Source organism: Aegilops tauschii, chromosome 6, assembly GCF_002575655.3.
Source record: "Aegilops tauschii subsp. strangulata cultivar AL8/78 chromosome 6, Aet v6.0, whole genome shotgun sequence".
NCBI classification, from domain to species: Eukaryota; Viridiplantae; Streptophyta; class Magnoliopsida; order Poales; family Poaceae; genus Aegilops; species Aegilops tauschii.
This window is the reverse complement of record NC_053040.3, coordinates 165,223,092-165,239,366: the sequence shown is the minus strand read 5'-3', so window position 1 is coordinate 165,239,366 and position 16,275 is coordinate 165,223,092. Positions and strand designations below refer to the sequence as shown.

Genomic DNA, 16,275 nt, shown 5'->3' with positions numbered 1-16,275 from the left:
CCATTGTTGGGCTATACAAGAACCCTAGATCAAGTTCATCCCCAAATCCCTCGATCCGCTACTTTGGGGCATGACAGCCTATGCGACTATACGGAGAAGACCGAGGTCGTTGCTGGTCCAGATGATGGGTAATATTGCTTGAACCAAACACGTCCTCAAGAGATCTGATCTGACACAAACACAGGTTGGAAACGGTACGACGAACGACAAGTTACATCACAGAGATCCAGAGTTCCCGACAGAGCGAAGCCACTTCGATAGAAACCTGAGTTCCTGATACCAAGCTAAGCTAATCACGGAAACATACGGACAGTGGATGCCTTAGTCAACGTCATTCCAACAAGCATCCTAGCAATGATCCAAAAACATGTCATACACAGCGCCACATAACCAGCAGCCCCTTCACTTCCACCACCATAGACGACAAAATCTGCCGATAAATTAAGAAGCTCAGTTCAGTGTAACACTCTGGAAGAGCACTTCTGCCAAAATATGGGATAGCAAAATTGCTAGAAGAACGACCGAATTACTCGATCCAATTGTACCAGATTTTGTGATTTTGTGGCAAAGGGCGAGTACATTTAGATGATATTTCAGCTGGTCTTGGACAAGGTAATTGAGCACTTCAAATGAATGAAGTAAACAAAACATTTCCCTAAGTAATTAGCACACTTACTGGCATATACAATAGTATCCCAGCTAGTAATCTTGATCAAGACGGCAAGCCTTTAAGATGAATTGCAATGTTCCAAATATGTTTAAAGCAGATGGGAGCTTGCAGATTTGCAATAGTTACATGACTATAAGAACTTCCATAAATATTAAATGGTGTTTGTTCGTGCATTCCTGGATAAGACATGCCTCATCCACGCCCTAAAGGGTAACTTGATGATGGCTAATTAGACACTTTATTTAGTTGCTGTAACTCTTAAAGCTCTTTTTAACACTTGAGGGATATCCATGCCGCATGGTTTGATGCAGCAAGGACGAAAATTAAGGACGATATCCCACAAGACGACCTTTTTCTGAGGGACAATTATGTAAAGCAAAATTTTGACAGCACCAACCAAGCAACCTATTAGTTAATTTCATTTCATACATCTTGACAGTTATGTGGATGATCAAGACATACAACAAACTGAAATTCCTGTCCATTAACTTCGAGCCAACAAATATTCCCACATATAAAAGATACTCCCTCTGTAAAGAAATATAAGATCGTTTAGATCACTACTTTAGTGATCTAAACGATCTTATATTTCTTTAGAGGGACTGCAAGACACTGATGCAAAAGAAAACACAAGATATGATGTTTTTCAAAGCATTCAGACGTTACTATTAAAACATAAAATTATCCATTTTCTACCTCTTTGAACCTCAATACAAGGTGATCCAATTATGATAGTGAGTGGTGTTGATGAGAACTGTTGCAGGAATGGGCTTGCAATCCGGAAGCTATTGTTATCATTATGCAATAGCTATATGAATAGATACTTAACTGCTTGAGATTACGTGAACCAGATCTTAAAAATAGGTATTTCGCCAATGGGACTTAAACTCTCAACTCACCTAATGCTCCTATAGGTGTCCACAATAAAATCAATGTCATTTTACCTCATGTTACGATGGGTGAGAGTCTTCTCATCAAACCTTTCTGTGCTTCTTGCGCTTTTCCGAGCCAGATACAGCTTGTGCACATGGATCATCTTCAGGAACGTTGGTCGCTCCTTGATCCGCAGTTAGACCAGCAGCTTCACCAGCAGGCACAAATTTTATAGGAGTAATTGCATTTGTTGGAGCATTGCAGTTTTCCTGGCTTACAACTCCTCTTTCTTTGTTGAACCCAGAAGATGTGATGGCAATGATAAGCTCTTTCTTTGATCTGACAATTTGATGCATACAAGTGTTCTTTGTAGCTGCAACAACATAGTGAATAATTAGTTCTACTCCAAAAAGCCCGCTACTAATTCTAAATACAATAAGTACAAACAAAGGTTTTGGAGCTTTCTTCCTAATCATGAACAATGAAATATAAGTTACCTAAAATAGATTTGACTGCAACACGAGCAGCCTTCTGCTCTGCGTCCTTCTTACATGTTGCAGCTTCACCAGTATAAGTGTTCCCAGCAAACAACACAGATGAAACAAACAGGGGCATGGGTGATACCCCTTCTGGATGATCTGCGGAGTAAGTGGGCTGTTCAGCTTTTGTCTTAACAGCAAATTCATGGAGAATTGATTTGCAGAACAGCACGCCCTGAATAGAATAAAAGAGAACATCTATGTTAGACTGAAATCAATTCCTTCATTTCAGGCATGATTATTAAAATGCTAACATGAAAGGATGCTACTACACACATCCACATGTAATAATAAAATGGTAAGATTAGCTGATTCATCATTCAATAACATCTGAAACATAAAGAACACAAAGGAGATTATCTGTTCTTGGGACATATCAATTAGTAGTTATGTTTAACACAAACATGAATTACAAAACCCAGAAAGTCAGAAGAGGACAAAAAGAGCTATTATGTTACAAGAGTACAGTATATGGTATAGATGAACCAGAAGAATGCATTTGCAGTGATCAGGAAAACTCTGAATTCTGCAGTGATAAATGTTATCACTTCCAATACCCTGAAATCACAGGTTCTTGTGGCAATATCTTTATACCTATGACTAGAAAATATAACACAAGTAGGCGAAAGAGGGAAAAGTGATAAACACACCAAATTGTGTGGCGCCGTCTATTGTATGGCAAACTAAAAAAGGAGAATGAGGAGGAGACATGAATTAGGATGTGATATAGCACAATTCACAGGACAAATTTAAACATGAAATTGATGGATGGTAAACAACGAAAAGGACTGTACCAAAAAAATACCTGATCAATCAGCCCAAGCGCATCTGTATGATCATCATCATTTACTGTCTTTGTCACCAAGATTTCATATGCCACTCTGGCAGCATCCTGCTCTGCATCCTTGCGGCGGCTATGATTGCGAGCTGATTGAAACCGCTCGCCACCCACCTCAACGGTGCTTCTGAACTCAAGTCGATGATGGTCACGTTTCGACTCAGTATTATAAGCTGGCAACTTCTGATCATTCCTTTGAGTCCACTCTTGCAAATGGTTTTTATAATTCGTACATTTGTCTGCATAACAAAGCACACAAATAAGTACAATAGAGCATCCATTAATTGTTATCATTCTATCACAAGATCCTGGACTCGAGAATATTTTGCCAGGAAAAGATATACAAACAGACCAGATCTAGTATAACTAAGTCGTTGATCCCCACTAACATATCCACCTCAACATGCCACTATGCCACCTCAACTAGCAACTACGCATGGGAAAAAAGGCCCACCTCAACGTGAAACCATGCATGCAAAAAGTCTTAAATGTTTTAATTACACTATGCTACTTAAGTACTTATATTAAATAAATATTTTATAATTATACAATAATCATATGTATTTTCAGTTTTAGTTCTTATATTCTTAATCCAAATATTCATGTTCATATAACCAATCTCATTGAAATATATTGCAAGAATTCCCACAGCAACACACGAGGTATCCTCTAGAAACTGAAAATGCTTGATCTTATACAATACAAATACTTGTTTATTCATCTTACAAAGAGAAGCAGACGCGACAATATTACGGCATTGACTCGAACTTGAAATAAACACCATTCGGGCTAGAAAATGTTAAGAAGACAACAAACAGAATTCGGTTCTGCATGCAAATGGTAACGTGCTAACGACCCGAGACTCACATGCAGGAGCCCTCCATGCAATATAGTGCTGGACCAATAATCATTTGCCAGCTGTACCCTGGCCAATTCATTCTGGCACGCTTAACACAGGATGAGTTAGGTTAAATAGCCTCATGTTGTAGTTGTACTAACATAATATACTTGTGATACCAGGTTAAAGATTACAATGTAGTTTCGATAACTGCAATAACCAGGTGCTACAGAGAGCGGGGCAAAATATAATACGGAAAGGGAAAGGGAAACAACAACCCTGGTAGTCAGAAAATAAACATTTCTCTACAAAAACCAATGGAGTACACTTATTGCACTTCTTGTAAATTAAAATGAAACAATTTGGACAAAATAGAAATGAAACAATTAAACTGATTAATAAGCCACAAGCAAATCCCCAACTATATTCTCTATGGGTGCGTTTGGTTGGGGGACAAAATGGAATGGTTCCATCCCTATGTTTGGTATGAATTGATATAAATAAGGGAACAGTTCTAGAGTTTGTTTGGTAGAAGGAATATTATGGAATGGAATGGTTCCATCTCAGTGTTTGTTGGAGAGATGGGATAAAATGGATATGGTTAAAATCACCTCTTACACTGAAGGGTGAGGTTACCTCTAGCACATGCATGTATATGTTTCACAATAATAACTCATTTGCATTCCAACAATATGTTACTCGAAAATTGAACGCCATTTAATTTGTATTTCTAGTACTCCAACAGTGTAAACAAGATAAATCCAACAGTTTCCTGTCAGCATTGCAGTTTCTCTAGCGTCGCTTCCGCTGCCGGCCGCTGCGCGCACTTTTTCTGCTGCTTAGGAGATGTGCATCACCGTGGCTGTCGCCTGCCGCCTGAGAGATGTGAGCCGCCTGCACCGCTCGCTCTTTGGCCTCTGCCTAGGAGATGCACACCACTGCTGGCTACAGGCCCATATTCACAATAGTTTGCATCGGTGACCAGATCATTAGGAGGCACTCACGTGAGGTCCCCTGACTAGTGGAAGCAGATCGGGATCAGTTGGTTCCATCGATTTTGAGTTATCACTTCGTTCCCATATACGTGGAATATTCGATCAGGCGAAGCACATGGTTAAGTTCCACTTCGCAGGATTCTATGAGCCAAACACTGGAATGAGGTTAGGCTCTAGAACGGTTCCACTACATTCTAGTTCATTACCTCAACCATATCAATCTCGAAAAAGAAAAAATACATCAACCGTATACACACCCTACAAGAATAGCAGACAAAGAGCAAATCTCTCCACACAATATTCCTCCATTGATATAGGCCCTGAGGAGTCCACCTAGATTGTGTGATTTACACATGAACCATAATCCTAGGCCGTCCGTGCTCTAGGCATACGAATTTTCGACCAATCGGAGGATAACGCATGACTAATCGACGAACACAACTTAGCAAATCTTAGTCCGCGAGAGACAGCCAAAGAAGCTAACATCGGAGAGCAAAACCAAGGAGTGCGGAAGAAACAAGGAGGGGGGCAAGGGGAGGGGGAGCCTTACCTGGAACGGGATGCGGTTGCGCGGACGGGGCCGCGGGCGCCGCGGCTGGAATAGCGTCTGGGACCGCGGCGGCGGCGGCGGCCGTGGTGGCCATGCCGGTCTCGGACGGACTGGAGCCGCACTGGTGTGGAGATGGAGGAAATCCAAGGGTTTACGGACCTCGGCTGTGAACTACGGACCTGCCTTGCTCGCTAATTTTTGGGGTGTACATGGTGGATGTATTTTTGTAGGGTGTGTATACGGTTGATCAGAAAAATAAACTGGCCAAAGGATTTCTATTTTTTTGAAAGCCACTTTATTATCATTAAACAATTATCATGTAGGGTGCTCTAAGCCCTGCCGTCATAGTTCAGTATGTTGACCTGGCGTTTGCTTCGACATAACATACTTCCTGGCACCCACACAAGCATCTCATGTTGGACTAGTTAAGGAGTCTACACTGCCGCCTCCTGCTACTCTGCCATGTTCGTTAGCTCGCTGCCAGATCCACATTGACGGCTGACTTAGAAAACATGGGTGCCTTTTCGCGTCAAAGATCTTCGTGAGGCGGGCCTCCCAAGTCCAATGTTGCACTGTAAAAATACTCGCTCGTCATGGTCTACCTCACGCGGATAGGTGCCTCCCATGCGACCAAGAACGGCAGAGCAATATACCACCTCTTGGTCAGCAGCTCCTTCTTCCGCCAACTCTGGCACAAGGTGCTTGCGTGGTGTGGTTCAACGGTTGCTCTACGCCACCCCAACTTCCCTTTCCTGGAGTGGTGGCGAGATGCCCTAGCCATGTCCCCATCCTCCTGCTGAAAAGGGTCCTCATCCCTCAAGGACGAAGCTCGGCTTTCGGCGCGAGCGGGTGCAGATGCTTTTGGCTTGGCCAACATCATTACTGAGCAATCTGCATGTGGTTGTTTGTAAGCCCCACATCCCTCTCGGCCTCCCGTTGTGTGTTGGAGCCAGAGACCTCGTATTCTTGTTCAACTCTTCTATTAATGAAAAATACCCAAGCTTTGTGTATTCGTGGAAAAAAAGCTAGTCAAACAAGATTGTGCGCCAACATATTCGCTTCCCTAGGGTAGCAAGTGAATTAAACTAGGCATATACGATATGCTTTCTGAAATAGTCTGTTAGATAGTAGTGTATAAACTCAAAAGTTTGATCACATTGAGGCATGCTTTGATTACTTTAATGAGGCTGCTTCCACAATCACTCGTGAACATTTGAGGTTCTCCACAAGGCCCAATCCTTGTTGAAGCCCAATCACTTTTGATGTTGTAGCAGCATGAAGATGATTCACAAGCCAAGAAGCTCTGGTGAGAGCCTCGCCGTGGCTGTTGCGGATGATAGCAGCAGCCACCCCCATAAATTGTCGAAGTAAGCAACATCAACATTCAACTTATATGAGTTTATAGAAGGTTTCTGACTCACTTTGGACTACTGATCCGACGAAGTTACTCATGATCGCATGCATAGCAAAGGATATACTTGAAGGATTCAAAACCTTCCCCTCCCCCTTGACAATTTTCTTCCTCTGCCACCAAATGTACCAAGCCCCGACGACCAACGACTCGCTCAAAACCAAGTGATCGAGTACTGGTGATTGTTTTCTTTGTTGTGCAAGTAGTTTCTCCACAATAACACTCTCAGGGCCAGTTCTTTTGGGCAATTCTTCCATAATTGACCCCCTCCCTAGCTTCTCCCAGAATTGTCACTCCTTTTTTACAATTCCTAGCTAGTTACGGTAACTAGCTAGTGCAAACATTAGCTAACTCAACTCGCTCCAAACTTCCTTAGTTCTGTTACAACTAGACATAAGATGGCGTAGATCATCCGCTCCCTGATGGCAAACATTACATTGCAAAGAGACACAAATAAATCTATTTGCTAAAACCGTCATACCAGGAACAATAGCATGGAGAGCGCGACATGTGAAGATTTTTGTCTTGGTGGGAATCCAAAGTTTCCACAAATATCCAACACTAGGTTAGTTCTAGATGAGACTTGTCCATATCCCCTTCTAGTTTGTGCTCCACATCAGTGTTGCCATTCGTCATAATAAACAAAATGAATAAAAAACAATAGGATTTTGTGTGATATAATGCTACAAAGTCATTTGTCATGTTTATATTGAGGGGAAGGCTCGTAATTCTTTCTGCATCACACTAAGGATTTTTCTATCTTATTGGGAATCTGGTGTTTTCACACAATTTCACACACTAGATTGGTTGTAGCTAAGCCATGTCCCTCCTTCTAGCATGTGCTCCATATTGTTGGTATCATTCATCGCGAACAGAGAACTCTGTCATAGACCAAGCTGCTAGGTTCCAATATAACGCATCATAACATACCTCACAGGTCCCTCTCATGGCGGCTCTAGAGGGGCCCTGCCACCACGCACCTAGAATTTAACGCCCCGTGTAGGAACGAAGTATGTCTACCAAAGGTGGGGTGAATGGGAGATTTAATTTTTTTCCAGGAAACTTCAAATCTCTCAGACACAACAGCGGAAACTGCACATAATGTAAACACGAATGGAAACTATCGAAGTAGAACTAGAGCATGCATCGAAGGAAAACTACATATTCGATAAATAACTCACGATGAAGAATTGAAAGTAAACAAGGTACAGAGTTAATCGGTGATGCTCGATGGTGACAGGGTATTTGTTCGACCAGTTCACTCTTCTGCACAAGAGCTACGTCTGGTTGGAGGGACTTGTGATTGAACACACAAGATAAACTCTCATCGTCCTATTCTTCTCGACAACTGATTCTCAACCAGTTACTCATGGTAGATGCTTGAGGCGATCTCCAAACTTCACATACTTCTTCTTTTTGAACCACAATTACTCTTGGTCATTGAAGAACTTGACACCTAACCGTCTACAGAGTTCGCAACTCTCAAGAGTAATAGGTGGAGCGTACTTGACTTAGATTCCAGTGATGCAAAACCACTATATATTTTTTCGGCTCTAGGGTTTTCTCTCGATGGATTTTAAACTCAAATCACTCGGGAGAGGGGTTGCTCACACAACCTTCTCATAATCAAACGGACCAGCCAATGGTGCATGTTGGAAGGGGTGGCTATTTATAGCCACAGGGGCTAAATCATCGCCAAAGCCCCAGAGATTACATAGGGTGGGCACGCCGACATCGCCGCACAATCACTTCATCAAACCAGCATCGACGGCGTCACAAATTTTGACCTGTGTCATCATCGTCACCTCGTCTCTTCTTCAAACCAACGTCCACCACGCTAACCTGCTTCGATACGCCGGCTAACATGGGGGCTTCGTGAAAGTACAACTATCCCTGGGTGGTTTTGGTAATTCCTAACAACATATAGCTCATTGAGCTAATGCCATTTCAAGATAAACATTTCAGGAAAGCTCAATGTTTGGCATGGCATGGGTAAAGAAAGTGGTCCCCTCAAAATATTAAGGACAAAAGGATTGGCTGAAGCTCAAAGCTCAAGACTCTGCATTTTCTTTAGTGATCCAAGATCACATTGAGTCCATAGGAAAGCCAATACTATTAAGAGGGGGTGAGGTGTTGCTTAATGAGGTTCTTGCTCAAAATGCTTAGTGATATGCTCCAAAACCCTCAACTACTTTCTCACTTCCAAATATGTCCCAAACCAAAAGTCAAACTCGGCCCCACCGATTTGATCTATCCGGCGCCACCGAGTTCTCTTGACATAGCCACTGCCAGAAACCCTAGTCTTTTCGGTCTCACCGATAGGGATCTCGGTCTCACCGAGATGGGATTGTAATCTCTCTGTTTCCCTTCGTAACGTTTTGGTCCAACCGAGATGAGCGATCAGTCCCACCGAGATTGCAATGCAAACTCTCTGTTTCCCTTTCGTAACGTTTCGGTCCAACCGAGATGAGCGAATCAGTCCCACCGAGTTTGCCTGACCAACTCTCTGGTTAGCTTATTACCAAATCGGTCCCACCGAGTTTGTGTAATCGGTCTCACCGAGATTACGTTATGCCCTAACCCTAATGACATCGGTCCCACCGAGTTGACATGTCGGTCCCACCGAAAATCCTAACGGTCACATTATGAACCAAATCGGTCCCACCGAGTTCTCTGAATCGGTCCCACTGAGTTTGGTAAATTGTGTGTAACGGTTAGATTTTGTGTGGAGGCTATATATACCCCTACACCCACTCTTCATTCGTGGAGAGAGCCATCAGAACATGCCTACACTTCCAACATACATTTTCTGAGAGAGAACCACCTACACTTGTGTTGAGGTCAAGATATTCCATTCCAACCACATAAATCTTGATCTCTAGCCTTCCTCGAGTTTCTTTCCACTCAAATCATCTTTCTACCAAATCCAATCCTATGAGAGAGAGTTGAGTGTTGGGGGGACTATCATTTGAAGCACAAGAGCAAGGAGTTCATCATCAACACACCATCTATTACCTCTTGGAGAGTGGTGTCTCCTAGATTGGTTAGGTGTCACTTGGGAGCCTCCGTCAAGATTGTGGAGTTGAACCAAGGAGTTTGTACGGGCAAGGAGATCGCCTACTTCGTGAAGATCTACCCTAGTGAGGCAAGTCCTTCGTGGGCGACGGCCATGGTGGGATAGACAAGGTTGCTTCTTCGTGGACCCTTCGTGGGTGGAGCCCTCCATGGACTCGCGCAACCGTTACCCTTCGTGGGTTGAAGTCTTCATCAACGTGGATGTACGATAGCACCACCTGTCGGAACCACGGATAAAAAATCTCCGTGTCTACATTGCGTTTGCTCCTTCCAACTCCTCCCTTTACCTTCATATGCAATTGTTTTACATTCTGCTGCTATACTCTTAGAATTGCATGTGTAGGTTGATTGCTTGACTTGTGCTAAGTTGCTAAAATCTGCCAAGAATTAAAATTGGGAAAAGGCTGGATTTTTATTTGGTCAAGTAGTCTAAGCACCCCCCCTCTAGACATACTTTCGATCCTACAAGTGGTATCAGAGGTTTGGTCTCCATTTGCTTTGATTTCCATAGCTTTTGGTGATCATAGCCTTGGTTTCACAACCTAGGAGAGTATGGCATCTAGCGAGGGAAATTACCACCATAGAGGTCCTTACTTTGATGGTACTAATTTTGCTAGTTGGAAGCATAATATGAAAATGCATATTCTTGGACATAACCCCGCCGGTTGGGCTATTGTGTGTATTGGCTTGCAAGGTGAATTCTTTGATGGGAGAGAACCGAACCGTGAAGCTACCGCGGAAGAGTTGAAGATGCTGCAATACAATGCTCAAGCTTGTGATATTCTGTTCAACGGATTGTGCCCCGAGGAATTCAGCAAAATCAGCCGTCTTGAGAATGCAAAGGAAATTTGGGATACTTTGATTGACATGCACGAAGGTACCGACTCCGTCAAGGAATCCAAATTGGATGTGCTACAAAGTCAACTTGACAAGTTCAAAATGAAGGATGGTGAAGGTGTCGCTGAAATGTACTCTAGGCTTGCTCTCATCACAAATGAGATTGCCGGCTTAGGAAGTGAAGAGATGACCGATAGATTCATCATCAAGAAGATCCTAAGAGCCTTGGATGGAAAATATGATACCGCGTGCACATTGATCCAAATGATGCCCAACTACAAAGATCTCAACCCAATAGAAGTCATTGGAAGAATTGTTTCTCATGAGATGTCACTTAAGGATAAGGAAGAGCTTCACAACAAGTCAAGTGGTGCTTACAAAGCCTCATGTGATGCCCCCACATCATCAAGTGAGAAGCAAACCTTCAATGAGGAATTGAGCCTAATGGTGAAGAACTTCAACAAGTTCTACAAGAGTAGAAGTAAGGAAAGAAGTTCCAAGTCAAGGTCCTACAATGACAAAAGATCTTCTAGTCGTGAGAGTAATTGCTACAATTGTGGAAGACCCGGACACTATTCAAAGGAGTGTACGGATTCATACAAAAGAAGAGAAGATTCTCCCAAGAGAAGAAGTAGGAGAGGAGAATCACCATCAAGAGAGAAGAGGAGTAGAGATGATCGTTATGAACGAAGACCCTCTCGGAGAAGCAAGGATTCGGAGAGGAAGGACAAGTCATCAAGGAGCTACACAAAACGAAGACATCAAGCTCATGTTGGTGAATGGGTATCCGGCTCCGACTCCGACCATCACTCCGAAAGAAGTTATCACTCCGACTCCGAATATACTCAAGATGAAGGTGTTGCCGGACTAGCACTTGTGACAACCAACTCCTACGACATATTTGACTCACCAAATGAAGGAATTGGAAGATGCTTCATGGCTAAAGGTCCAAAGGTAACACACCCCGAGTATGTTGATTTCAATAGTGATGAAGATGATTTGCTAGGAGATGATGACTTACTTGTTGACAACTCTAGTTATGAAAACTATGATGAACTTGCTATTAATCATGATAATCAAGATAAAACGAATGACAATGATAAGAAGGAGATTGAGCGTCTAACTAAAGAACTAAACACTCTTAAGTTAGCTCATGAAACTACCTTGGAAGATCATCGAGAACTTTTAAAGACTCATGAGAAGCTACGCTTTGAAAAGCTCAACCTTGAGCAAGAGCATGAGTTTTTAAAGGCAATCAATGATGATCTTCGCAAGAAAAGTTCTTCTTACATTGCCAAGCGTTTACTCTTGTCTACTTACATGCCACAAGTTAAATCTAGCAATAAGAACAAGAAAGATTCTTCCTCTAGTAGTAACAAAAATCATGCAAAATCCAATATTGTTGCTTCTAGTAGTTCTCTTGATTCCACTAATGATTCTCTTAGCCAAGTTACACTTGAGCAAGAAAATAGCTTATTGAAGGGAATTATAGAGAAAGGTGTTTACAAGAGCCTTGCCGGGAGTAAGCAATTTGAGGAAATTGTACGCAAGCAAGGAAGACACCGGAAGAATCAAGGTGTTGGTTTTGAACGAAAGTTCAATGCCAATGGAGTTGAGTGGGAAGAAGATCAATACCCCAAGACGAAGTTTGTCCCCAACAAGAGAAGTATGATCCTACTTATTTCCAAGGAACACAAGCTCAAGATGATTTTCCACCACAAGACCACAAGCTAAAAGACAAGGACAAGCTTCAAGAGGAGATTGATGCATTTGAAGAAGCTCCTAAGGCCTTGTCAAGTGGGTTCCCAAGACTACGTCAAGTTCTACCTCATCAAGTACGACTACAACTCCAAGGATTCCCCTCAAGATGGTGTGGATCCCGAAGAAGAAGAACTAGAGAGTTCTTGAGGGTGACTCCGCCAACATACTTCACTCTTATCATTTTGGCAATGACAAGTGCAAACAACTTCCACATCTTGCACTAGTTCAAGGAGTCACAAACCCTCTTGTTGGTAAGACAAGGGACAAGGTAACCTAATGCATTCATGGACATCATCTTGTGTGAATATCACTCCATGTCTATGGATATCCTTGCTTGTTCCTTGTGGGACTAACCCGTGTAGGTATTGAAAGTGCAACTCACTCCAAAGGATTGCTCCGAATGATCTACATCAACATTGAGCACCAACATCTTCAACACCTACATGAAGTCATCATCGACAAAATCCAAGGTTAGTTCATCCCTCTTAGGGGGGATATCACATCTAGGGGGAGCTTTACTCTAATCAATTGAGCTAAAGCAACTCTAATGATGTGAGCACAACAATACTTTATGTAAAAGTGGTAACCCCACTTGTGCTTAAACGATAAGTATGACCTATGATCAAATGTTCTCATTTGACTCCTAAGTCAATATACTCATATATAGATGACCTAGTCATCGCCAAATTGCTTGATAGATGCTAGAGTGTTTGTGCATGCTTTGTCACATATTTTATTTGTCATTTTATTGTGTGAGCATGTTGGATGCATATTTTACTCATTCGAGGACATCCATTTGTTGCTTTGATTGTTTGGCTTTTTCTCTTTTGCCAAATGGATGGACAAGAATGCCTAAGAACTCCCTCTAGCTATCTATGCTTTCCTCGCCTCAAACTCTATTCATGCTACATCACAAAGTTTGATCAAGTCAGATTCGAACCACTCTGTGTGAGGAGCACTCGGAGTCCCCGATTCGTCATAGACTTAAACTTCCAAAACCTCTTTGTGCATTTCGGTCTGACCGATTCACCCTTCTCGGTCATACCGAGATCACTAAGTTGATCTAGGTTTTCAATCTCCGGGTCTCCGGATCGTCCTCTCGCCGCCAGCAACCTCCCGCCGCTGGTCTCCGCCGCCATCAACGGCAATCTGCCCCGCCGTTGCCGCCGTAGCAAGTTGTAACGCCCATGATGCGGCTATATCTCCCACGTGTCGAGGCACGACTTAGAGGCATAACCGCATTGTGGTTTTGTCGCAAGAAGGGTCATCTTCACACAATCCCATGTAATGAACAAGAATGGGATAACGAGAGTTGGCTTACAATCGCCACTTCACACAATACATAAATATAATCATACATCATCCAAAATCCACACATAGACCGACTACGGTCAAATCCAAATGAAAATAAGATAACCCCAAATGCTAGGTCCCCGATCGTCCCAACTGGGCTCCACTACTGATCATCAGGAAACGAAACATAGTAACGACCACGTTCCTCGTCGAACTCCCACTTGAGCTCGGTTGCGTCATCTGCACTGGCATCGTCGGCACCTGCAACTGTTTTGGTAGAATCTGTGAGTCACGAGGACTCAGCAATCTCACACCCGCGAGATCAAGACTATTTAAGCTTATAGGAAAGGATGGTGTAATGAGGTGGAGCTGCAGCAGGCACTAAGCATATATGGTGGCCAACATACGCAAGTGAGAGCGAGAAGAGAAGCAACGCAATGGTCGCGAAGCTAGAGATGATCAAGAAGTGATCCTGAAACTACTTACGTTCCTGCATAACTCAAACCGTGTTCACTTCCCGGACTCCGCCGAGAAGAGACCATCACGGCTACACACACGGTTGATGTATTTTATTTAAGTCAAGTGACAAGTTCTCTACAACCGGACATTAACAAATTCCCATCTGCCTCATAACCGCGGGCACGGCTTTCGAAAGATAATACCCTGCAGGGGTGTCCCAACTTAGCCCATTATAAGCTCTCACGGTCAACGAAGGATAAACCTTCTCCCGGAAAGACCCGATCAGTCTCGGAATCCCGGTTTACAAGACATTTCGACAATGGTAAAACAAGACCAGCAAGACCACCCGCTGTGCCGACAAATCCCGATAGAAGCTGCACATATCTCGTTCTCAGGGCACACCGGATAAGCTAAGCGTACAGGTACCAACGTAACCCAAGTTGCCAAGGGACGGTCCCGCACGGTGCTCTAGATTGGACCAACACTCGGAGGAGCACTGGCCCGGGGGTTTAAATAAAGATGACCCTCGGGCTCGCGAAAACCCAAGGGAAAAGGCTTAGGTGGCAAATGGTAAAACCAAGGTTGGGCCTTGCTGGAGGAGTTTTATTCAAGGCGAACTGTCAAGGGGGTCCCATAAATCACCCAACCGCGTAAGGAACGCAAACTCAAGGAACATAATACCGGTATGACGGAAACTAGGGCGGCAAGAGTGGAACAAAACACCGGGCATAAGGCCGAGCCTTCCACCCTTTACCAAATATAAAGATGCATTAATTAAATAAGAGATATTGTGATATTCCAAAATATCCATGTTCCAACATGGAACCAACTTCAACTTCACCTGCAACTAGCAACGCTATAAGAAGGGCTGAGCAAAAGCGATAACTTAGCCAAACAAAGGTTTGCTAGGAAAGGATGGTTAGAGGCTTAACATGGCAAATATGGGAGGCATGATATAGCAAGTGGTAGGTAGCACAACATGGCAATAGAGCGAACAACTAGCGAAGCAAAGATAGAAGTGATTTCGAGGGTATGGTCATCTTGCCTGCAAGGTACTCAGAGTTGTCGAAAGCTTGATCCTCGTAAGCGTACTCAACAGGTTCCTCGTTCACGAACTCATCTCCCGGCACTACCCAAAACAAGAACACAAGCAACGGAACCACAATCAATCACGGGAAATGCACAAGCAACATGATGCAAAACATGTATGATATGCGAGATGTGGTATGCGATGCATATGCGTGCTCCGGAAGAAAAATGATGAACAAGACAGTAACTTGGCAAACCAAGTATGCCACTGGAAAGATGAGATGATTTCGGTCGAAATCGATATAAAGATCACCGGAAACGGATGCAGGGTTTGCAAATGGCAAGCAAAACAAGAATGACACAAATCTGCGATTAACAACATGATAGCACTTAAAATACATCAAGTAACTATGCCACAACACTCCAACATAGCAACAAAGCATATGACAGTAATCTACAGGAGATGCTTGACAAAAGATGAACACTGAGCTATGGCTAGTTCACACCACAGCAGGTTCGAACAAGCATGGCAAAAGTGCAAAAGATAACAGGTTCACAGACTTAGTGAAATTACTGAACATGGCTGAAACAGCATCAGGTAGCAATGTTCAGATCAAGAAAACACATGCTACAAGAACTTAACATAGCAAAACAAGGCATGACATGAATCTAATAAATGCATAGAACAAAATTCCTTTACTGACCATAATCCAAAAAGGACTGGAAGATATGATGGCAACCATGTAAACATAGCAAGTTTCGTTAACAGGTTTCAGACTTGGCAGAAAACAGAGCATGGCAGAAACAGTAATATGAAGGCATCTTGGTGAACTTGATGCACTCACCACAAAGCAATGCATGACAAAACAAGCATACCTACAGCAATATGGTACGTTCATGAAGCTATACATGGCAAGAGAAAATACATAGCATGTATGAAACAACTACAACAACGTTGGCAAAATTGAATAACACGTAAACAATCTGCCAGAAATATTTTATAGCAAAAGTAGAGCAAGATTAATACATGCTATGGCACTCCATAAATGCAAACAGGGGCACGGATGGATAGAACACAACTATATCTACAAAACATCCTTACTGAAC

General features: G+C 42.9%; 1 protein-coding gene across 1 annotated transcript; it reads right to left on the bottom strand.

The window, feature by feature from the left end:
- Nucleotides 1-170: 170 nt before the first annotated feature.
- LOC109754617 (double-stranded RNA-binding protein 4) lies at nucleotides 171-5,520 on the bottom strand. Its single transcript, XM_020313534.4, has 5 exons — nucleotides 5,304-5,520; nucleotides 2,888-3,159; nucleotides 2,041-2,257; nucleotides 1,615-1,916; nucleotides 171-430 (listed from the first exon to the last, which is right to left on the bottom strand). Exons 1-4 carry the CDS (start codon nucleotides 5,395-5,397, stop codon nucleotides 1,645-1,647), a joined length of 855 nt encoding a protein of 284 aa, XP_020169123.1. The 5' UTR covers nucleotides 5,398-5,520; the 3' UTR covers nucleotides 171-430; nucleotides 1,615-1,644.
- Between the last annotated feature and the right edge of the window lie 10,755 nt (nucleotides 5,521-16,275).

Bases quoted from the DNA above. Each gene is read 5' to 3' on its own strand.
- LOC109754617 (XM_020313534.4), bottom strand. From the start codon at position 5,397: ATGGCCACCACGGCCGCCGCCGCCGCCGCGGTCCCAGACGCTATTCCA. The intron at 3,160-5,303 runs GTAAGGCTCCCC...TTTGTTATGCAG, and splicing joins GCAACCGCATCCCGTTCCAG to ACAAATGTACGAATTATAAA. The intron at 2,258-2,887 runs GTATTTTTTTGG...TATTCTATTCAG, and splicing joins CGCTTGGGCTGATTGATCAG to GGCGTGCTGTTCTGCAAATC.